Source organism: Papio anubis, chromosome 9, assembly GCF_008728515.1.
Source record: "Papio anubis isolate 15944 chromosome 9, Panubis1.0, whole genome shotgun sequence".
NCBI classification, from domain to species: Eukaryota; Metazoa; Chordata; class Mammalia; order Primates; family Cercopithecidae; genus Papio; species Papio anubis.
In genome coordinates, this window is record NC_044984.1 from 75,483,996 (window position 1) to 75,508,868 (window position 24,873).

Here is a 24,873-nt window from a genome sequence, read left to right on the forward strand (position 1 = left end):
CTTATTTTCCTTTCTTATACTCTCACTAGTTTTGGTTTCAGGGTTTTGCTTGTCTCATAAAATGGGCATGAAAGGCCTTTTCCCCACTATTATCTGGAAGATTTTATGTACAATTGATTTTATTTAAATGTTTTGAAGTATTTAAAAATCAAATAAAACTCTCTGGGCCAGAAGTGACATTATGGGAAGGTTTTTAAGTTATGAATTCAATTTCCTGTTGATGCAAACTGCTTCTTAAATCTGTGACTTGATATCTTTCACTTATTTTTGAAACTTTTCCGTCTCTTCAAATACTTCTTCTACTTTATTTTCCCTTCTTAAACTTTGACACTTTAATAACACATATGTTAGAACTTTTTACCATATCACCTATATTTCATAGGCTCTATTTGATGATTTTTCTGCTTTTTTTCACAGTTGCAGTTAGATGATTTTATTGTAAACTGTATTTTGGGTTTCAAATCCTCTGTCTAGTTGTATCTAAACTTTCATCGAGTTTATAATTTCTTAACATTTTTTGGTTTAAATATTATCATTTGATTCTTTATTATGATTTCCAGTTCTCTGCTAATATTCTATGTATATTTCCTGAACATATTCATCCGAGTTATATTGAAGTCTATTAGTGATAGCAAAAGCACCTGATTTTATATGTTTTTCTAATGTCTCTTTTTTTCTCTTGAGTGTCTAATCATATGGTCTTGTCTTCCATTATATCACCGTTATAAGAAAATAGCTATTTTGGACAGGCGCGGTGGCTCATGCCTGTAATCCCAGCACTTTGGGAGGCCGAGGCAAGTGGATCACTTGAGGTCAGGAGTTCGAGAACAGCCTGGCCAATGTAGTGAAACCCCATCTCTACTAAAAATACAAAAATTAGCTGGGCATGGTGGCGGGTGCCTGTAATTCCAGCCACTCGGGAGGCTGAGGCAGGAGAATGGCTTGAATCCAGGAGGCGAGGTCGCAGTGAGCTGAGATTTCACTCTTGCACTCCAGCCTGGGCGACAGAGCAAGACTCCACCTCAGTAAAAAATAAAATAAAATAAAATAAAATAAAATAAAATAAAATAAAATAAAAACGAATACAGAAAAAAGAAACTAGCTGTTTTGAGATACCGGATGTTTTCATATCCCCACAGAGTGATTCTTATTCTGACAGGCAATTGTCTTAAGGGAAGATCACTTATGTTCAATTAGGAATGGAGCTGATTTGAAGCTAGACTCCAGTATTTGAGAGGCTTGGTTTCTTTCCAGTTTACCTCCATTATTAGGTACACCTCTTCAGGTGTGCAAACTGAATGTCTGGGTGTTCTATGTCACCTTTTTTCCATTGTGAATTTTAAATTTCAATTTTCCTTTCCCAAGAAATTATTATGACTGGATTTGCCATTTAGTTTCAACGCCTGTCAGTCAGTCACATAGTTTTTGTTCGGTTTCCCAGCACTTCAATTACTGTTTCCAATTAACAAGTGTCCCAAGAAGGAAAGCAGTAAGACAAGCAGTCTTGTGTCTCTGTGTTTTTTCTCTTTGGGCTTTTGATGTCTTAAGTGCTATTACCTTTGAGTTCTCTGATGTATTCAAAAGATACTTCATTTTTATATTTTTCCAGTTTGTTTGGTTGTACTTGAGAAAAAGAGAGAGATAAAGGGTTGTGCTTGAGAAAAAGAGAGATAGAGAGATGAGAGAGAGAGAGAGACACTGCTGGGCAAAATGCTAGTCAGCCATTGACAGAAGAGTCAAATACATGTGTAATATTAACACTAGCATCTTTACATTTTAAAAGTGAATTCTAATGGGAACAAATAGAAGAAAATTGAATGTAGGGAAAATGAAGATAACCATAGGGATATTGATGGCAAAAAATAATGATAATCTGTCATGTGAACTAGAAGTCAATGAGGCATCACTGAAATAATCTATTTTAATTTAACATCTGTTGGCACAAGTGAAGAGTAATTTTTGCTTATTTGGTAGTTTACGGACCTTGAAGGAAATATTCACTTTCATTTTTTTTTTTTTTTTTGGTCCTCACTTTATTCACTGAAAATTCTTCATCAGATTTGTCTTTAGCTTTTTATTCATTTCTATTTTTGACTAAAATTAATTTGACAGCATTATCATTTTTCCATTTCCCTTTTTGCTTAATTTTCAGCTTCATTTGAGTCTTGAGTTATGTTCAGTTTTATATAAAATTAGGGAAAGGTGCATAGGTCTCATGCCCATTCATTTTCTCTCCTCTCCTTTTTTTCTATTCTGGATATTATTATTTTGTTTAGTTTATAGTATTATAGATTTTAAAGTAGATAAACCTTTCCATGTGTTACCATCATCAGAAATTATCTACACACTTAATAGTCAATAATAATCTAGGACAGCACTCCAATAAACTGATCTCTGCAATATGATAGGCACATGTGATTATTAAATTCTTGAATTGGATTAGTATTACTGAGAAATTTATATTGCACTTTTTTTTTTTTTTAATTTTAACTAATTGAAATTTTAAGGGAGGCCGAGGCAGATGGATCACAAGGTCAGGAGATGGAGACTCATCCTGGCTAACACAGTGAAACCCTGTCTCTACTAAAAATACAAAAAATTAGCCAGGCGTGGTGGTGGGCACCTGTAGTCCCAGCCACTAGGGAAGCTGAGGCAGGAGAATGGCGCGAACCCGGGAGGCGGAGCTTGCAGTGAGCCGACATCGCACCACTGCACTCCGGCCTGGGCAACAGAGCGAGACTCCGTCTCAAAAAAAAGAAAAAGAAAAACTTAAATGGCCACATGTGGCTAGTAGCTACTATATTGTACAGTCCGATCTAGAGCATATATAATTAACTTAGGTAAATTTACCATACAGATGGCCCAGATTACTCTATAAAAATGTCAATTTTAACTTTTTAAAATGTGTATTTACACAAGATATATTTATGAATTTTCCACTGTAGGCATTTATTCCTTTGTATTATTAATAAAATAATGTCAAGTCATTAATGAGGAATTTAACTGTTGAAAAGGTTACTATTTTTTTTCTTTTTCTTTTTTTTTTACAAAAGTTTCAAGGAAGTATCGTACTTTCTTGAAACCATAAGAAGATACCTGATGCCTAGGACAACTGTAAAATACAGATTTATACTAAGATTTGTTGTTTCAATTATTATCATGGTTACAAAAAGAGCAAATCACTTAGTATAGTTTTGTTTACTAAAAGGAATTGAGAGTTAAATTATATTTGATTAAATATTTATGAGATTTTATTGTTTCATCAATTATATCTTATTTCTAAATTTTATTTAGATTTGTATTCTGTTTATGTTCATTAGTATTATACAATTAGCAGTCTGTAATTGATAAAATAACAATAACTTTTTTATAGTTTGAGGAATTTTAATACAAAAATAAATGGATAGTTTCTGGCATATTTAGCGAAAGAAGTCATCAATATTACTTTGACATTTTTCTAAACCACTAATTATCTCACAATTTTTCCTTTGCATTCAATACATAGTAAAGTGATTTTAATGGAAATGGAAGGGATTTTTCTGACTTTCAGAGAAGAAGCCACTATTATCATCCATTGTGGAATATTGTACCTTTCAATTTATTAGTGCCAGCATGACGATTGCTATAATAATGATATTAAAAATAGCAGTAAACAAGTTTAGGAAGAAAAGCAATAGGAATATACTACAAAAACATAATAATAAATACTATGTTTTAAAATATATAATAGTCAAATTTGCCATCAAATAAGAGCTCAGTGCTAATGCATGGTTTATTATTATAATCAATTACTTAGATTAATTGTAGTGTATGTGATGAAGGATGGGGGATAGCCAAAAAATATTACAACTTGCAAAAATGCTGGTAACATCAAGATATCAGCTGTCCCTTGGTTTGCTAAAAAATCTATATTTTAATTTTTTAATTGACAATGTTGTACATTACATTTTCAATAGTGAATATTTTTGAAATTCTCAATCTCTAGTTTCATATATAAGCCAAAGACATGGGCATTTGAACCATCTAGAGTTCTTTAAACTAATTTATGGCTTAACAGGCATTGGAAATGTGGTATTAATACCTATAACATTATTCGTTTTGGCTGCTCTTTGCCTGCACTGCTGGGATCAGCCAAACCTATCATTTTATAAATTTTAATGTGTTATCTAAATGCGTAATGTCTTTCATCACAGGAGTTTTCTAAAATATCAGAAAAGTGTTTGAATAACATATGATTAAAAACATGACCCTATTTTACAGTCCTAAGATTATCAACATTATGGCCTTTATATTTTTCATTTTGTCTTGTTTTTACATAGCATTTAAAGTTATAGGTGTGTCCACCTCATTATTATTATTATTATTATTATCATCATTATTATTTTAGACAGTAACCGGCTTAATTCATTTTATTTTTCTTGTATAAAAACCGTATGTTGTAGCCACAGCTGGAGCCTGGGTCCGCTGCATGGAGACTCTGGTGTGGGTCTTGACAAGGTGGTCAGTGAATTCCTGATAGGGAGACTTGGTAAATACAGTTTCCTTCCAGAGGTCAGAGGTCAGGTAGCTGTGGGTCTTAGAGATGGCATCAAAGGTGGCCTTGGCGAAGTTGCCCAGGGTGGCAGTGCAGCCCCGGGCTGAGGTGTAGCAGTCATGGATGCCAGCCATCATGAGTAGCTTCTTGGGCACAGGCGCTGAGATGATGCCAGTGCCCCTGGGTGCAGTGATGAGGCGCACCAGCACAGAGCCGCAGCGGCCTGTCACCTTGCAAGGGACGGTGTGGGGCTTGCCGATCTTGTTCCCCCAGTAGCCTCTGCGCACGGGGACAGTGGAGAGTTTGGCCAGGATGACGACCCCACGGATGGCGGTGGTCACCTCCTTGGAGCACTTAACACCCAGGCCAACGTGGCCATTGTAGTCCCTGATAGCAACAAACGCCTTGAACCTGGTGCGCTGGCCAGCACGGGTCTGCTTCTGCACCGGCATAGTCTTCAAAACCTCGTCTTTGAGAGAGGCCCCCAAGGAAAAGTCAATGATCTCAGATTCCTTAATGGGCAGGGAGAAGACGTAGATCTCCTCCAGGGACTTGATCTTCATGCCCTTGACCAAGCGGCCCCGCTTGGTGACGAGCATCCACTCCTTATCCTCGCCCTTGCCTCCGTGAGCTCCGTGGCCTCGGCCCAGGCCCCGGCCCCGGCCCCGGGCCGTCCACGGCCGCGACCCCGGCCCAGGAGGCCACTGCCAAAACCTCCGCGGAAGCCACCGCGGTTCCCCATCCCAGGGCCACCAGGGCCTCCGGCCCCCCCGCTGCCCCGGCGTCATCCGCCATTTGGTGTTTTCTCGGTGAAGTCAACCTCATTTTAAACATTAAAACTTTACACTAATCTTTATTATACTTTAACCTACTTTAATCATTTAATGTTTAAACAATTTTTTCATTCTGTTGTAACAATTCTCTCAGATGAGGTCATTTTGGTCATCAAATTTTAATCTCAAATTACAAATACATACATTTGATTACTTAAATTTATCTCAAATTGCAAATGTATATGTAGTTTGTCAAAAAATTGTGTGCTTTTTTTCCCCTAGTCTCTGCCTCTTATTCATTCCCTTCCTTGCTCTCCCATTTTCGCCCTTACTTTTTATCCCCCTTCTTTGTTCTCAAAGGCTTAAAGATTACCCTAGCAGCATTGCATACTGTTAGTGGATACTCACAAAAATTATTCAAATAATTTCTTAACAAAGACTAGTAATAGGTTACTCTCCTATCTGAAATTTAAAATAATGCTTCTGTGTCTATATCAGAACATGTAAATTTTACCTTTGGCATTTATTGTGCTAAAGAACTGCTCCTAGATAATTTTGAATATGCAGTGGAGAAATATACAAGTGGGCAGCTACTCAAATATTATTTTTGACAGTGGATTGTACCATTATGTGAAGTCCTATAACAATGCCTAATTATTAAACCAATCATACTTTAAATTTTGGAAATCTGTTGAGATAACAGTTTACTTATAAAACGTTAAGTAATAGATTGTCTTAGCTGCATTCCTGCATCATCCAGGCCAGTGTAAGAATTCTGTTGCTTCTTCAGAAAGTCATGGTCTGCCTCTACACTGTCCCATATGGTAGCCTCTGGCCTCATGTGGTTATTGAACTCTTGAAATACCCTCACATGGCTATTGAGCTCTTGAAATGTGGCAAACCCGATTTGAGATTTGGTATTAAAAAAAGACTGGAAGATCTCACAAGTAATTTTCATATTCATTGCGTGTTGAAATAATAACATTTGAGATATATGAATTTTAACAAAATATATTATTAGAGCTAATTTGACCTTATTCTTCTTTTTTCTCTGAATGTGGCTACTAGAAAATTTTAAACTAGATATATTTCTTGGATTTGTAGCTAACATTATATTTCCATCGAACCATACCAATGTATTAGCCCATTTTGCATTGTTGTAAGGAATACCTGAGGCTGGATAATTTATAAAGAAAAGAGATTTATTTCGGCTCATGGGTCTGCAGACTGTACAAGAAGCACAGTGCCACATCTGCTTCTGGTGAGCCCTCAGAAAGCTTACAATCATGGTTGAAGACTCAGGGAGAGCAGGCATCTCACATTGCAAGAGAGGAAGCAAGAGGGAGGAGACGAGGTGCCTGGCTTTTAAAACCAGCTATCATGTGAACAAGTAGAGTAAATGAGAACTCACTTATTACCATGGGGAGGACACCAAGACTCTCCACTAGGCCCCACCTTCAACACTGGGTGGGGGGGTCACATTTCAACATGAGATTTGGAGGGAACAGATATCCTAACTATATCACCAATTTAGTTCATCCTCATGGCTCCAACTACATTATTGCAAAAAAAGTAATAAGATAATTTTACTCTCTGAATATCTTTATTCAGCAGACTTTTTTTTTCTTTTCTCAGAAAACGAGTGTGGATCTAGTAATAGCACATTGGATGTTTTATCACAATTTAACTAAAACCTCTTCTGACATCCTTATAGATACAAAGGTATCATCTTCTATAGATGAAAATTACCATGAATAATTCTAGGTGATTGCACTTCATTTATCATTTATCATCATTTATCAGTGATTCATTTATACTCAAAAATTAATTATTGTGTATTTTCAATAGCTGTTTATAACCTCTATTTTCTGTAGAATAATTAAACTGTTACTTTTTTTCTCACTACTGCGGTCAAATGCACCTTCAGGGCCAAGATTATCTATAAAAGTTAGGGAAGATGTTAAAGTAAAATTGGTGACATGAGAACTTGACAATTTTGTTTGTTTTGTGGCCCATCTTCTATTGAAGTTCATGCTATCTCTTTGTAATACCATGTCCCCACTCTTCAGACCTCCCTTTAGCCTATTTAATCAACAAGTCACAGACTTTCATTTTACTCTCCACCTCTGTGATCCTTGAGTGATTTTTAATACTATCTTGAAGAGAATCCTTCTATCAAAATACTCTTATTTCCCTCTGTGTCTTCCACTGTTAGACTTCAGCTACCATAAATACTATCATCCTTCAGAACAGACAGGTTTTCAGGATCTCTAAGTTTGAAATTGCCTTCTGCCCATAATGATGCCCTGTTTTTCTTACCTTGCTTTCATTTTCATCAAACTTTTTCTTATGTGACTTCCAGTCATTTACCTCACTATTTTTCCTTGTAGTTTTCTTTTATTCTGGTTATTGCTGCCTTGCTTCCTATAATTCCTGCCTATTCTAGAGTTTCCAGACAGCTTTTCCAGCATTGATTTCCCACCCCTTATATCACACCCCAATCTGTGCTATCCCTGGTTAGCCTCCCAGGTCACTGATTGAGTCCATAAAAAAACAACTGGCTGTTCTCAAGTCTTTTCACATTTATGTTGTACACTGAAAATATCCTAGAATAGTAATTCCAGAATTTTGCTCTCCTTAAGTCACTGTTTTTTCTCAATTTCCACACTCTTAGAAACCAACATGCCTCCTCTTTTACTTAGAAGAATAAGTCAAACCGGTGTTTATTTTGCTAACTCCCAACCTCTGCCCTTTATCATTCTGAGCATCTAGAAATGTTTAAATACCTAAAAATTTCATGTACTTTGATTGGTCTTGGAGTTATAAGGATACACGTTCCTAAGGAGCTCATAGTGCAGTGTGGGAAATAGGCAAAAACAAAAGAATTCTACAATGAGATACATGTTTATAGCAAAGACAGAAACAGAATGTTATTGGAACATAGGAGTAGAAGTATTTGAATCTCCACGAATCTTTATGAAATGATATGAAAAATTAAGGGAATAGTAAAATATACTACATTATTCAGGATCAGTAGACAGGTTTTTGTTTGTCAACTGTTTGTGTTTTACTTTGATGATAAATGAATTAACTCTACACAAACACACACACACACACACTTTATATATACATATATATAGAAACAGGTCATGAGGACATTTGAAAATGGAAAAAACAACAACAACAACAACAACAACAACAAAACGCCCATGCTCTCAATGAACCACTAATTGGGTCAACACAATTGTATTTTTCCATTTTATTTTTTCCATTCTGTAGTATGGTGCTTTCTGCCAAAAATGCTTATTCTCCTTCATCTATTAGTACTCTTGTATTCCTTTTGACTGTAGAACCTTTTTGACTTCCAAGGCCACAATGGCACTTACTTCTTCACTAGCTATTTCTCCTATATATGTCCTTGGAATAGGAAAAATATGTACTTGAAATTAAAGTAATTTTTATCAGAGGAACTCACAAGAAGGAACAAATTCATATTTATAAGAATATTTGCTGCCTTAACCGATACTTATGTATGTATTTTTTGTGTATACCCTTACTTGGAATTCAGCAAACAAATTTGGAGCTAAAATTAGCAGGGACAATATCAAGGTGAAATATATTTTATCTTTGATCATTAGATCAACATGATAGATTGATTACAGAGATTAACTCAATTGCTTTTTTAAAAACTGAAAAGTGCTAGCTGTGAATTCTACTTTGGAAGTACCTCACTCCAATTCTGTGATGTGTGTTTGGTTACATTTGGGCCCAAACAAGAAATGACTCTCATCACTATACAGTCTGATGTATTGGTTATATGGCTGTATTCCTCTGACATAATGAGTGTGGTTAAACAATGTTTTTAAAATGTAAATACAATTATATTGATTTATTTTCCAGGAATAATTTGAATTCACTGTCTCATATTCAGGTTCAAAACATTATTTGTGGCTGGAGAACGATGTGATGTAGAGACCCTGGAATGGTCCAAAAATGTCTTCAGAGTACCTGTCTTAGACCATTGGTGGCAAACTGGTGAGCATTTTCCTAGCATGCACATAAATATTAAAGAAATGTTCCAAAATGCTGCAAGGATTGGAGGAAACCTTTGAGCGATGACCAGCAGATCAGACACAAACTCAGGATTCGAGTGGTTCAGGTTTCAGTAAAAATAAGTAATTTTTAAATTGTTATTAATAATGTCTTCATAAGTGACATTGATGCCACCATTCTCTTGGTCCATAGGTATAAAGCACTAAAGACCTCTTTATCTTCTCTTCTTTGTTTCTTATATCTGGTAAGTTACTAAGTCTCAGATTTTCCTTTGAAGTGTCTGTTGGGTTCATTCCACCTTCAGTATTCCCTTTGCCTTTGAGCTCTGGCAGCTGCATCATCCTCTGTCCTGATTTAAAGTTTCCTAATCACTCATCTCTGTTCTCTCTGCTTTTTGATACACTCTGCACACTGCTCCCAGAGTCCTTTTATGAAGACCTGTTCCTCTCATAGGACTCTCTGGCCACCTTCTTGTGTTCTATAATATCTAATATATTCTGCCACATATTCTGCCTAGCATTAAAGGCAGATAAATTTATTTTTCTTCAAAACAATTGTCATTATATATGTAATTTATTCATTTAATTTATTTTGTTTATTCTCTATAGTCCTCCCACTAAGTGTTCCCTGGGAAACAAATTTTCATATTAAATGGATCAACTATAAACTTTGGAATAAGCAGACAACCACCACAACAATAACTCTTTCTGCTTCTTCTTTTGAGGGGTGGCTATATATATGAGAGCGGGTACATTGTCTAGAAGCCATTTACCTCCTCACCAGGTATAGAGATTTAAAAAAATTTGACCCACTGAAAGCAGCTATGAGCCGTGGGAGCCTTACAGCCTTCAAATGTACATATTTTAGTTCAGTCCCGGTTAGTTTAATGAACTAGATCAACCTTTCTATATACATGTTTTCAGTATTCTCACCTTCTCTGCATCTGGGGCAGAATATCAAATTTGGGTTAAAAATTAGTAAGAATACTTTGCAAAAAATTAGCTCTGATTGTAAAAATGATTTTCATGTAAACGATTAACTGAATGACTAAACCTCAAATTCAGTGTTTGATAATTCAGAAATGTTTGATTCTGAGAAATTATACTTTTTATATTATGTCCTCGACTATTGTTCTTTAAAAATGTGTTTTCTGGCTGGGCATGGTGGCTCACGCCTGTAATTCCTGCACTTTGGGAGGCCAAAACGGGCAGATCACTTGAGGTCAGGAGTTCGAGATCAGCCTGGTCAATATGATGAAGCCCCATCTGTACTTAAAATACAAAAAATTCGCCGGGCGTGATGGAGCATGCCTGTAATCTCAGCTACTCGGGAGGCTGAGAATTGCTTGAACCTGGGAGGCGGAGGGTGCAGTGAGCTGAGATCCTATCATTGCACTCCAGCCTGGGCAACAGAGCAAGACTCTGTCTCAAAAACACAAAAAAGAAAAAAAGAAAAAAATGTTTTCTATATCCTTTGTAATATGAAATATAAAATGAATAATCAGAGCAGAGGACACTTTCCTTACATAAGATGAATATCAGAAAGCAACTTTCTATTCCCTCCACTTTTATTTACTAAAGGGAAAATTACGTATTTAAACTCAGATTTGTAACTCCTTAGAAAGTACAAAGTATAAGAATGAATTTCAAGAACAATCAATGCTATGTGTAGAAATACATAAAAAGAAGTGAAGAATTATTGCATCTGCAAGAATGTTTACAGTATTTATGTATTCCCTATTAGCCAGGAAAATTTTAACAGTTATTTTCTTGGTCATGAACTGGAAAATGTTTTGTCACCTTTCAGATAATTTCTCTTATCTGGTCAAAATGGGGGCATTACTTCCCACACAAACGTGACCTGCCACAAACGCTTGCGGAAGAGTTCTGTTTTTCCCTCTTCAAGGTGACTGTGCCAAAACTCACTGAAGAAAACTAGCACATTCACAAATAAAATTATAAAATTATTTTACTTTTTCTTATAGACACCTTTGTACATAATAGCCTGTGTGGATGTATGTAGTTAGTGTATTCAGGCTTACAAAAAAGCTCTCTGAAGCCTGTGACAGAAGCATATGAGGTCCCTGGTGGGTGCTGAGTTCCATGAGAATTTGCAATTTTTCTTTAATGTATTGTTCCAAGGGAATTAATAGCCACGTGTGTCAATGTGCTGTCACTGTAATCAGGTTGGAGTGACGGTTAATTGCCATGGAAAACGTGGATTTTACTAATAAAATGACTGATTCTTTCCATTTCCATTATCCTCACCCCGTTTGATTTTGCAACTTTTGTTTAGTATTCTGTCCTATTGAACTACACAAATACATGTGGATGGGTAGATAGGTAGCTAGTAGCTGGATTGCTAGATCGTTTTGTGCTTTGTAAAATAATTTCATTACAGGTGATGAAGAGGTCGGCTACTAACAGGAAACTAGTTAGGATCTCTATTCATTTGCATAGAAAAAATCAATTTATCATTTTTAAAGTTGTGTGTTGTGATAAGTAGTTATAAAACGATACTGAAGGTCTGGGCGCGATGGTTCAAGTCTGTAGTCCTAGCACTTTGGGAGGCCAAGGTGGGCAGATCACGAGGTCAGGAGTTCAAGACCAGCCTGACCAACATGGTGAAACCCCATCTCTACTAAAATACAAAAAAATTAGCCAGGCATGGTAGTTTGTGCATGCAATCCCAACTACTTGGGAGGCTGAGGCAAGAGAATCGCTTGAACCCAGGAGGTGGAGGTTGCAATGAGCCGAGGTCACGCCACTGCACTCCAGCCTGGGCGACAGAGTGAGACTCTGTCTCAGTAAAATAAAATAAAATAAAATAAAATAAAATAAAATTTCAACCATTCTTTCTTTAGGTGCTATCAAATTGATGTTTGATTCCAGGGGGAAAGGGCAAGTATGTTATGAGTTGTTATGAACTCTTACAAAAAGAAAAGCATCTGGTATTTCAAGAGCATTCATGAGTTTCCTAGTTTTGTATATCAGATAGGTGGTGGTGCATTTCCCCAAGAAGTGTGCTAGTAAACACGTGTTAATGTGTAAGAGACGGTTAGCTTTAGCCAAAGAATACTTTGCTTTATTTCAAATTTCAAGTTTTCTACAGGGTCCCTTTTTCTTGTTATTGACTTAGAAGTTGATATTTTTTACGTACTTGCACACTTTTATGAGACTTTCATATAAATTCATATTTGTATGAAGAATTCATGAATTTGCTCTCTGATTACATTGATATATGTGTACAAATGAGCTGCTTAGAAACTGTGATGTGTAATTTGAAATTAGTAAGGGATATGTTAAGTAACTAAAATGTATGAATAAAAATTAAGTAGGTCCTATGACTTGAGTTGTAAGAAGGGACTCTGCAGTCAGTTCATTTATATGACCATGTTTTGTTAATCAGGGTTCTCCAGAGAGACAGAATTTGTAGATACAGATACAGATATATGAGAGGACACTTGTTAGAGAGGTTGGCTGACATGATTACGGAGGCTGAGAAATCCTGTAACAGGCCATCTGCAAGCTGGAGACCCTGGAATTCTGGTAGCATTGCTCAGTCCAAGTCCAAAGGCCTCAGAATGAGGGAAGCCAATGAATGATGTCACTCTTAGTTCAAGACCAAAGGCTTGAGAACTCAGGGACCACTTGTATAAGTTCTGGACTCCAAAGATAGGGGAGCCTGGAGTTGTTGTCCAGGGATAGGAGAAGAATGTATTCCAACTTCAGCAGATGGGTGCACACATTCACCTTTCCTCTGTTCTTGTTCTTTCTGGTCTTGCCTTTTTGGATGCCCACTCGCACTGAGGAAAGATCTTCTCATCTTCTCCACTCAGACTCACATATTAGTCTCTTCTGGAAACATCTTCACAGACACAAGCAAAAATAATGCTTTACCAGGTTGCTAGATATTTCTTAATTCAGTCAAGTTGACACCTAAAATTAACCATCACGCATTATTATTGTTACTGTAGTGCAACTTGTATTAGTACCAACAGATTTTAGTCATTAACATCCTCTTTATTTCATTAAAAAGACATTCTTTGATATCTGATTCAAATAATATCTAATATTCTAAATTGAGAACTAATCTGTAGAAAATACAAAAACAGATTAGCACCCTCCACCCCTCATAGGAGCATTTTAATAAAGAATTGTTCCTGTTCAGCACCACTGAAGCATGAATCTCTTGCTTTGGAGTATAATAATGTAAATATTTAATGTTCTCATGAAGGAAATTGGTCTTGTCAAGTTTAGAGAGGAGAGTTGTCTCTATTTGTTTCTAAATCTGTATAAAAGCCACATTGTCATTCACCCAGATGTATTATCTTCACAGTAACTCATCCATAAGAAAATTAAAAACATCTGGATTATTGACTGAATTTTTCATTTTCTTTTTTTACCCAGAGATAGAGAAACAGAAGTGTTACAATCATAATTTAAAAAGGGAAAACAAAAAGATAATGGTTTCATTAAAATATGGTAATTCACGTGCCAAAACAAAAGGAACAGCCAGAACTTCCTTATCCTCAGCTGTACGATCCCCACATAAAACACTATATTGTTATAGAGGTCAGACAGGAAGCACAATTTTGGAAGCAAAGAACTGTCAGTACAGTGTGTGGTGGCATTTACAGGATTATTTTTCTTGTGGTTTAAGATCACTATAAAGGAATTATTGTTTTTATGAGTAAATGAGCTAGTACAAAAAAAATTATTTGTTAAAGTTCAGAGACTTACTATTAAATCCTAAACACAGTAGATCTATTTTTTTCTGTCCTTCCTTCCTTCCTTCGTTCCTTCCTTCCTTCCTTCCTTTCTTCCTCCTCCTTTTCCTTCCTTCCCTCCCTGTGTCCTCCTCGCTCTCTTCCTCCCTTCTTTCCTCCTTACCTCTCTTCCACAGTTCTTCCCTCCCTACCTCTCTTCCACACTTCTTCCTTCTTTTATTTTATTCCTCCCTTCTTTTATTTTATTCCTCCCTTCTTTTATTTCCTCCTTCCTTCCTTCATTCCTATTTGCTATAAGATATGATATTGGTTTTTGAAATGATTGTAACAAAACATCCTGGAGTCCCAATGTTTAACGTTATTTAATCCTAGATAAAAACACTTCGTTCTTTCTCTTGCTATCGCTCAATAAATTCATGACAGCTACAAAGATAGAATACTCAACTTCCACAATGGCTTTTATAAGGGACAACTTAGTGAAGGGTTTAGTTCAACAAAATTCAGATTATTTTTACCTGTTGACAGGACACGATCTGTGTACTTACCATTAGAAGCTCTAGAGCTTATATTGAAAGTGTTTCAAGTGTCCTCATGTCCAGGTACTGATGACATAGTCGAAATGAAGTAATGACCATCAACTTGAGCAGCACTAGGTGATTTTGTTGTTTGTTTATTTTCATCACTTTAATGACGGAATAAAATTCTTAGATAATTCACAGAATTTTTTAAACTCTAAGGAAAAATTTCAATGAGAAACCAGTAGTCATCTAATGAACTGAGACATTGGTTATGATTGAAATGGTTGATCTTACTTTATCAGCCTTGAGCCATATTTGTGGAGTTCTTTTATCTTGGTGTAATCGGAGTATTTCACTCCGTATTTGATTGAACTGCTTCAGTTTTAATTGCAACTGCAATTCTGAATTAACTATAGTCTATATATAGCCTAACTCTCCCTCCTTTGGGGAATAATCTGATAATTCTGGAATTTGTTAAACTGAACTCAAAGGCTCCAATAAACTTCAGTTATGCCATCTCCTAAATCTAAACTATTGATTCTAAGGGTACACATACCCTAATGCTGTGTTACTAAAATGTGTCAGGGCTACTTGACATGATTTCTTATTTTTGCACAGCTTGGCAAGTTAGAATTCCTGACAGCAGACAACTGAGGCAAGACGTTTAACTACAAAAGTTAATGAGGCTGATCAAATTTAATCCTTATTCTTAGGGATCTCTGGAGAAGATTCACTAACTCAGAAATTTTTTAAGACAGTAATACGTTTTGTTTACAAAAATCAAAACCACGAAGTAGCATAATTACTAAGAGTTGGATAACAGAGATCTCTGTGGGAAATGTTACAGGCACAACTACAGCCCTGTCTCATTCCTCCTAAGTAAACAAATTGTAAAACACTTAACTAGGATTTGAGGATTTGACAGGTAAGGTATTAAAGTCTAAGTCACTTTTTTTCCTTGATCATCCTCTTCCATTGTTACTCTTGAATTCTCAGACATTTTTCTTTCATGTGTCCATGTTGATATGCTGAATTGCAGATGGATTTTAATCTGTCAGCCTGCAGTTCTCTATATTTAGGCTATAATAGGAAATTTTATATCCCTGGAATCAGCATTGAGAACATTATGCCTCTTGTTATTTCTTTTGCTTTTTAAAACATTTTACAACTATGTATTATATGTGTGACTTTATTCGAATTTACTTAGCTTGTGTCCTGTGCAAAATCTTGTATATTTACTGCAAAATAGATTCCTAGGCATACCTAAGCGTAAGAGGCCCCATATGGCTAATGTGACAATGAAGAAAGCATATTCTTGGTGACTTGAGGACTCCATCTTGAATTATTTAAAAACCTGTTTTCTGTGGTTTGGGTACCAATAGCCATTAGCAAATATTCCTCTGGCTGCAGATCGGGGAGCAAAATATTTCCATGTGCTATCAAATGCTGCCTTCTGGATTTTGCTTTTTAACTACTTATTATTCTCTGCTTCTGTATTTTACTCAGTAATTTTTGAGTCTATCAAAATTGCACTATGGTGGGAGGGTTTCTTTAAAGTACATGTCTGTGTTTCAAAGATAATGGATTGAATTAGTGTGAAATACAAACTGTAGAACTCAAAGAGCTGGGTTGTACTGAACTGGCAAAACACGGTCCCATGAACTGGGTTGCCCAGGAGATACCTTAGGCTACTTTCGAATAGTAGAATGCAAATAATCTTTCAATAATATGAATGACTTAACTACTGTCTGATACATCTTTGTTTTTCACAATGCAATGGTCAGAAATACATTTTTTCATTCCATTCATGGAAAAGGTATTTTTTGGTAAATTTAGCATGAGAAGTTGTGATGGGGGAAAAAGCAGTTATATAGACACAGTGTCATCTCAGCAACGTGTAGCTAGAGATGGCGTGACAGCATCCATCTGGTGAGAGAGAAAAGAAGCCCTATGTCATTATCGTTGCCTGGCAACAGCATTTTTTCTCATTTAGAGTAGTCTTCATTAGTTTAAAGTAGGTGATTTTCACTGATAATTTGAAAAGCTGGAGCTTAGAAGTAAGCTGTATGAATTTGGTTTGTGGAAAGAATAACCTTTTGTCAAACCTAAGGCATGCTTAATAAGGCTTTCTCTTTCTGAAAGTGAATAACTGTTTACAAACTGCTAATCCACCTGAGAATGAATTCCCAAAGCAAACACCCTCATTGAATTAGACATTTTCATCTTCATAGCATTATAATGTAAAAAGAACATAATTTTTAAAAAATATGATAACACAAATTACTTGAGAGATGTAGAATTGTGTTTTAGAATCACTATTTGTGCTCATTATTATATCAGTGATAATGCTTTGGCAAGAGACTAAACGCTGGGAAATCGATTAATAATATAAAATTGTTTTGGCTTTTGAAATACCTGTTCCAGTTCTCCTCCTACCCTTGGCAAAGATCACGTATAAACCATGTTGGAAAGGTGAAAATATGTCATGTTTTTATAGATCTTCACAGGAACAAGAGTTATCTATACTTTCCTTTGACAAACTTTACTGTCTGAAAATTTGATTCTCCCTGCTACATGTAAACCCCTGCACTGGGCCTACTTCCCCCACAAAACAATTCCCAATCTCTCTTTTGCTGTGAATTTTAATTTGGAAAACAGCAGGTGGCTATTCTCCTTGGAGTAACAATGTGGGTAGCAAAAAGTGATGCAGAATCCAGTAGGACTGCCTTTAAATCCCAATTCAGCCACTTACTCTATAGCCACGGGCAAATCCTTGATCTTCAGTTTCCTCAGGACTAATTGAAAGCTTTAAGTAAAGTGAAATATGTACTTACAACCTATAAGAATTCCTGGTATATAGTCAGCACTCAAAAAATACTGTTTTTATTTTGCTTTCTATAAATAGCCCTTCATGAATGTAAAGGCCATCTTTAGAATCTTGGCCTGTAAATAATTCAGCTTCAAAAAAACTTAGACTGTAAAAGTGGAATTTATGTTTGAGAAAATGTAACTGTAGAGATTTTACTTTCCTTGAGTCAACTAACTAGTTGGCATTAGGACCAGAACTCTCATTGTTCTGTGCTGTCCTGGGTCCTCTCCCTATAGCTTTTATCTCATGCCTTCATTAACTCAGCGTTTCTTATCTAAACACAAGGTTATTTATGGGCTTCTCCATTGAGTCCTCCACAGTTAGAGGCAATGTGCTGGTAAGGGAGTAAGATAAGACTAGTGTCTCATAGCTCGAATTAATGGTCTTCTTCCTGTACAAAAAGTTATGTTGCTTTGAATTAAGTATTTTAAACTAAAAATCGTGCTATCTCCTGAACACAAAGATTAAATTGATTTTCTTTCACTAGTGTACATCTCACTGTTTCTGCTTTCTTTCTGCTACCTATTCAAGTTATTTATAGTTCACTGTGAAGATTCAGAGGTGGGGAGAGTGGTTTCTTTACAAATTGCCTCTATGCCCATCCTGATGCTGTGATTAATATGATTCAGCAGTACTAGGTTGCTGCATTGATTTATTCCTAAGTCTTCTGCTTGCAGCACGGGCTACCGACTTCTAAATCCATATTGTTTTAATGTAGTTTCTGGAAGCATTGTAAAGGCAGAATGGCCGATTGCCAGATCCAGCGGGAGCTCTCATTTACAGAGCTGGACTTGTGAACTTGCCACCACATCTTCCTCTTAACCCTCGTCCACATCTAGTTTTCTTTAACTTTTGAGCCATAACCCTGGGGGTTAACTCGGCCTTTTCCCTCTTGTTTTTGCCCCATATCCAGACAATCACCAAGATATTTTGCTCTTGAATATAATTAAAATTTGGTCATATCTTCCACTGCCAGTCACCTGCACCAGACTGTCCACATCTATCTGATTTATTGCTTTGGGTTGGGATCATCAGTTTAGTGCTCCAGTTAGCAACTGAAGAGATTTTTTTCTATAATGCAGTTCTGAGTGAATCACCTCTGTGAAACTCTCCATGTCTCCCATTGTTCCTGGAACAATATTCAAATTTCTTAACACAGCGTGAAAGGCATTTCATGATCTGCCTCTGTTCACTTCTTCCACTTGGTATCTCATCATCTCCCTAAGTACCCCTGCCTCCCGCAATCTTTGCTCTGCTGAATAACTCATAGTCCTTTGACGGTCTAACTTCTGAACCTGTATACATGCTGCAATTTCTATTTGGTATGTATTTATGCCCTCAGCACTTTCTTCTTCCAAAAAGAAATACCTTTTAGTGAATAGAATATATTCAATAAATACTTACTGAATGACTGTCCTTTGAATATCATTCTTGGAATAAGAAAATCTTGTAAAGGAATTATAATAGTAATATATAGTTTTTATCTTCCTGGAGTCCTCTTTTTTTCTTTTCTCTCTGGTTCATTTTGGGATTGCATTCTGTGATTTGGTACTTATTTTTTAGGCCCTTGATCTTTATCATGGGAGCCTAAAATCATGTTAGAAGTATGCATTTACTAGTCAGCAAACATTTCCCAAGCACAGAATGTCAGGGACTGGACTGTTTGGTCCTGCCGATACAAATGACTCTCAGGCACACAGACTGATTTCAACTGCAGGCTAGGAGAATGTTTTTTGTTAACTACATGCACTTTTTTTTTGAGACTTGCACTAAATCTTTTTTAAAAGGTTATATAACATTTTTATTGGGAAATGTTCCAAGTATTTATTGCTATGTAAAAAAAAAAAAAACAAAACAAAACAACCAAAAAAACAACACTCCAGAACCTGGCAGCTTAAAACAACAACCATATCTCATGATTTTGTGGATCATAGGCAGAAATCAGCCAGGGATTCTGGTGCTCCAAGTACTATGACTAAAACAACTCGGACAGTATTCAGTGATGAATTTATTACCTGAAAGAGCTCCCGATCCAGACTCCAAGAGGGGGTTCTTGGGCCTCACACAAGATCGAATTCAGGGCAAGTCCATAGAGTAAAGTGAAAGCAAGTTTATTAGGAAAGTAAAGGAATAAAAGAGAGCTACTCCATAGGAAGAGCAGCCCAAACGGCTACTGGTTGACTATTTTTATAGTTATTTTTAATTATGTGCTAGACAAGGGGTGGATGTTTCATGAGTTTTCTGGGAAAGGGGTGAGCACTTCCCAGAAGTGAGGATTCCTCCCCTTTTTAGACCATATAGGGTAACTTCCTGACATTGCCATGGCATTTGTAAACTCATGGCACTGGTGAGAGTGTCTTTTAGCAGGCGAATGCATTATAATTAGCACATAATGAGCAGTGAGGATGACCAGAGGTCACTTTCATAAAACATTTTTGTTTTGGTGGGTTTTGGCCAGCTGGTTTACCTCATGCTGTTTTATCAGCAAGGTCTTTGTCACCTGTATCTTGTGCCAACTTCCTATCTCATCCTGTGACTAAGAATGCCTAACCACTTTGGAATGCAGCCCAGTAGATCTCAGTATTATTTTACCCAGCTCCTATTCAAGATGGAGTTGCTCTGGTTCGAATGCCTCTGACATATTTTCCCCCTACCTTTTATAAGAGAACCCTAATCCTAAGGGTTGTAGAGGGATAAAAATCCATCTTCTGTAACTTCTTCAGGTTGAATAGGGGCAATGATATTCCTGCCTGTTGGGTCGTTTGTATTCAGGTTAGAGAGGAACTTGGTCAGAAAGCATGAGTATGTTGAGGATGACTCATAACACTTGGATTCCATCAAAAGGTGATATCTGAAAGATTAAAAAGTGTTCAGTTTAAGAGAACATCGAGTAAGCTTATCCTGCATTCCTACACATAGAGTACAACAGCAATATATTCCACAAGAGTAAAGCAAAATAAGTAAAAACTATCCCAAGTAAACTAAATAAGAAGGCTTTCTATGAACTTGGCAACTGTTGGAACCAAACTGATATGGGGTTGGTAGCTGATTCCAATATATACCCAGAATTAGAATACTAATCTGGAATTTTACATTACTCATCCCTCTTGTTTCTTCTGAGCTGCAGTCAGAGATAACTGATTCGTTCACAGGAATAATCAAGGTCAGTCTAAATTACAGGAAAAAACTCAAAAACAATTGATGAGACTGGAATCTAATAGCAGGTATACCATAGTTCTTGAAAAATAATCTTCTCTCTCCGGTCTCCCATTTTCACTAAAGATAAATCATGGTAAGACTGATTTGCCTATAAAAATAAGCTTTAGTCTTATACTTGGCCTAATTATTTGTATAAAGTGCAGCAAGAATAATTATTTGTCACATAGGCTTTTTAAATTTGGCTTTGATGGAATTTTAATTGATTTTTAATTTAATTAATTAATTTGCCATTGTTGTTGTTGTTTTGAGACAGTGTCTCACTTTGTTGCCCAGGCTGGAGTGCAGTGGTGCTATCAGGCTCTTGACCTCCCAGACTCAAGTGATCCTCCCACCTCAGCTTTCCCAATAGCTGGGACTGCTGGGTGTGTACCACCATACTTGGCTAATTTTTGTATTTTGGGGAGGTTGAGATGGGGTTTCACCACATTGTCCAGGCTGGTATCAAACTTGTGAGCTCAAGCAATGCACTTGCCTTGGCCTCTCAAAATGCTGGGAATGCAGTCATGAGCCTCTTTTTTTTTTAAATTTTTAATTTCAATTTTTGTGGATACATATATTTTATAGTTGCATGAAATATACAGACATGCAGTACGTAATAATCACATCTTGTTAAAAGGGGTAGATTAAGGATTTTTTATAAGAACTGCCAAATTCTTTTTTAGAAATATATCAGTTTTATACATGCTCACACTTACATAACAAAAGGGATTATCTTTGGTTTATGTGGACCATCTACCCACACAGTCTGTCTGTCATCTGCCACCCAACTGGGCCCTAGTCTTTCTGTCAATCTTGTGAATTCTCGTGTGGATTGGTCCCTGATGTTTAGAAAGCCACAGAAATCTATTAACCAATTTTTCTAATACAGCTTCTGTCTGTCTCTGCATTTCCTACTACACATCTCTCTTGCAGCCCAAATAAAATAAACATGGACATACAAACTTAATGGTGTAGTAAGTATTTAAATAAATTATATTTACATTGTCATAATTCATTAACTTTTTGTTCAAAAGTCCTCATTAGCTTACAACGTCACTCAGACTAAGGTCTTAGGATGACTTTGAAGTATTTATGCATGATCTGCCTCCTCACTCTTTCTCTGACCTTATTTCATATTAATACTTTCTGTTAATTCTGTGATTCTATTTCAGTCACATTGGCTGCCTCACTGTTCTCAAACACTCTAGGTATAAACCGACCTCAGGACCTCTGAGCTTGAGGTTCCCTTCTCTTATTTTCTTTTTCCCTAAATATTTATGTGTCACATGTCCTCTCTTATTTCAGATGTTTACTTAAATGTCACCTTCTCAGGGAGGTCTTTTCTGTTCAGTACAAAATCGCAAACCCTCTCCATGACATTTCATACTCGGTTTATGTTTCCTTTTTCCGTTAGTATTTATCACTCTTTTACACACAACGTATTTTACTTTTGTATAATATGTTGTTCATTATCTCCCCAGTTAGAAATTGGGAGGTCTCCATGTGGCTAGAAATTTTGGCTGCTTTTGTTTATTGTTGTATCTCCAGTTCTAACAACAGCACCTAGCACATAATAGCTGCTCAAAAACTATTTGCTAATAAGTGATTTTTACCACCACTACTGTTATTTGCAAGTATGGGAGACTGGGCTCCCTTCCTGCCACAGGGGTTTTTCTTCCTCTACTGAGACACAGTCTAGGTGATTTTATTCCCTTCTCAACCTCTGTCTGTTACTTGAGAAATTCAGAAGTGGTACTTGTCTATTCCATTCTTCTCCTTCTTTGAAAGAACTATGAAACTAGAACCAGTTATTTAAATTTTCTTGGCTAAGCCTCAGAATTTTTCATCAGTAAAAAGAATATTCCCTTTTCTCCTTATAGTCTTGTAGTAGTGGGACTAAATGCAATTATATAGATTAAAATCACTTGACTCTTGGTATATAGCATAATTCATATTGGAAAAAATATGTATCTAGTTGTCTTCCCTGTTTTTACTTCAGAGTTAGAAATTTTAAAGACAATTCATTTAGGTAAAAACTTATTATATAATAAAGTAGAGTGAATCAGTAAACATATGCAGTAAAGATACCGTGAAGTTTGTCCTTTCTTAAAAACAAGGACATTTCTCTATTAGCTTCTAATGCAGGGTGAGTATAAACGTGCTAAGGTGATATTCTTCACACCCGTCAATTCCCTGTTCGTCTTGTTCCTAGCTGTCTCTTATCTAAAGAAACTATGCTGGTGATTTGCTGAACATTTTGTGTTTCTAAGGTTAGGTCTTTTTGTAAAGATTTCTCTAAATGAAGTATCCAATGCTCTTCTACAAAGAGAATCCTTTGGTTTGTTTACTGTGGCTATTTCCCAATTACAACATGACATCTAGATTTCTTGTCTCCCTTTTAAATAACTGCTAGCCACTTAATTATAGCCTGGGTAATGTGAAGCAGATATTTTTAGAACATCCTTGAAATGGGGCTTTGGGAGTCTGTAGGATTTCAGTTAAGGATTGCAGCATGCTTAGAGGCTGTCACTAACCAGAAGCCTATTCTGCACATGGACCAGTTTGAGAGCAAGAGTGTTTATCTTGTCTGTGTGCATAAGTGTGTGAGAAAACATGTATATGTTTATATTGAAGATGGGTCAGTCCTTGGGTCCCAGGACATTCAGAGTTACAAAGAAGGAGAACCAAAGTATCTATAACAAAAATTATGGTCTTTTTCAGCTCACTTTTGTCCTACCTATGATTCCCTAATATGCTTAGAGTCCTAGGAACTACCATTTTGTCCGATTGTATTTTCTACATGTCACTAGCAGTAGTTCTCTCTCTCTCTTTCTTTCTTTCTTTCTTTCTTTCTTTCTTTCTTTCTTTCTTTCTTTTTCTTTCTCTCTCTTCCTTTCTTTTTTCTTTTCTTTTCTTTTTTTTTCTTGATGGAGCCTCGCTCTGTTGCTCAGGCTGGAGTGCAGTGGCGCAATCTCAGCTCACTGCAACCTCTACCTCTTGAGTTCAAGCAATTCTCCTGCCTCAGCCTCCTGAGTAGCTGGGATTACAGGCGTGTACCACCACGCCTAGCTAATTTCTGTCTTTGTAGTAGAGATGGTGCTTCACCATGTTGGCCAGGTTGGTCCCGAACTCCTGACTTCTGGTGATCCACCAGCCTCAGCCTTCCAAAGTGCCGGAATTACAGGCATGAGCCAGCATGCCAAGCTAGCAATAGTTCTTCTTCTAATGCTATGAATGAATCAATCAAAATAAAGCCAACAAGACACTTGAATTATTAATGTGCAAAGTATAAACATATATTATCTACTTTAGGTAACCTAAATAAATAATCATTTTCAGCACCCTTAAGATTAAGACTCAAATTAATCATATAGAAAAATAAGCTTTTCATAGTTGTGATTATAGTCATAATGTGTAAAAAAGATGAAGGATAAGGATTATAAATAAATAATTACTATAGAAAGATGCTTGGGAATCTCAGGAGGTTCATATATAAGCTTACTTAGGCAGTGAATATGGACAATGCTTCATTAATCCTTCCTTGCAGTCTTGCAGCTTTATTTAAGACTACGTTATACTCTCACCTTCTTTTCCTACATCCCCCTTCTCCCAGTGCGATAGGAAGAGCAGAGTGATAACGTCTTTCGTGAGAATCCACACTGAGATGGGGTGAACAATGGGGCAGTTAGAGTTTTCTCGAGATGTGTTTTTGTTTGTTTTTCTTTTAGACAGCAGGTACAAGAGTCATTGGTAGGTACACTTTAAATTCTAGAGCCATCTGTTGACAAGCTATGAAAGCTCTATGGTGTTAAGAACTGCAGAGAGTTTGAACACCAGGTAACTGGAGTGTCCCTATTGACAAACTAAACTTAGTAAGAAATACTTCTAAATAGATATGCTCTAGAAGCTTCCTTGCACCAGGTAGTAGAGGTAACAAAAGCTTCTTGAAGGTGGTACCTCCTTTCCTAATGTGTCTGAGTAGCTTCTCTTCCTATTATCATCTTATTCGTTCTGTGTACCTTCTTTTAAGCACCTCACTCTACAAGACTGCTTCCTGTCATCACCCTGCTCTTGTCTCTCATATCCATTTCGAAGGATAGCTGAGGTGAGCACCTGGACATTTCTGAAAACACAGAGGGGGAAATGCTGTTAACATTTCTGACCGTGCGGATTTCCTCCCTTGCTTTGATTATGTTGTA

At 36.5% G+C, this 24,873-nt stretch overlaps 1 protein-coding gene, 1 long non-coding RNA gene and 1 pseudogene across 3 annotated transcripts in view; 1 reads left to right on the forward strand and 2 right to left on the reverse strand.

Moving 5' to 3' along the window:
• Positions 1-24,873, forward strand: part of ACSS3 (acyl-CoA synthetase short chain family member 3) — a 178,546-nt gene that overhangs the window by 112,721 nt on the left and 40,952 nt on the right. The window contains exon 9 of the mRNA XM_003906834.5: positions 9,239-9,342. Coding sequence (XP_003906883.1) covers positions 9,239-9,342 — 104 coding nt within the window. The remainder of the gene's footprint in view (positions 1-9,238; positions 9,343-24,873) is intronic.
• On the reverse strand, positions 4,387-5,329 carry LOC108581039 (annotated as a pseudogene). Its single transcript, XR_004176291.1, has one exon. The product of XR_004176291.1 is annotated as a 40S ribosomal protein S2 pseudogene (transcript).
• LOC103875886 lies at positions 12,423-19,670 on the reverse strand. The gene is made up of 3 exons (XR_634877.4): positions 19,492-19,670; positions 14,635-14,821; positions 12,423-13,298 (listed from the first exon to the last, which is right to left on the reverse strand). It is a non-coding gene; the product is annotated as an uncharacterized LOC103875886 (long non-coding RNA).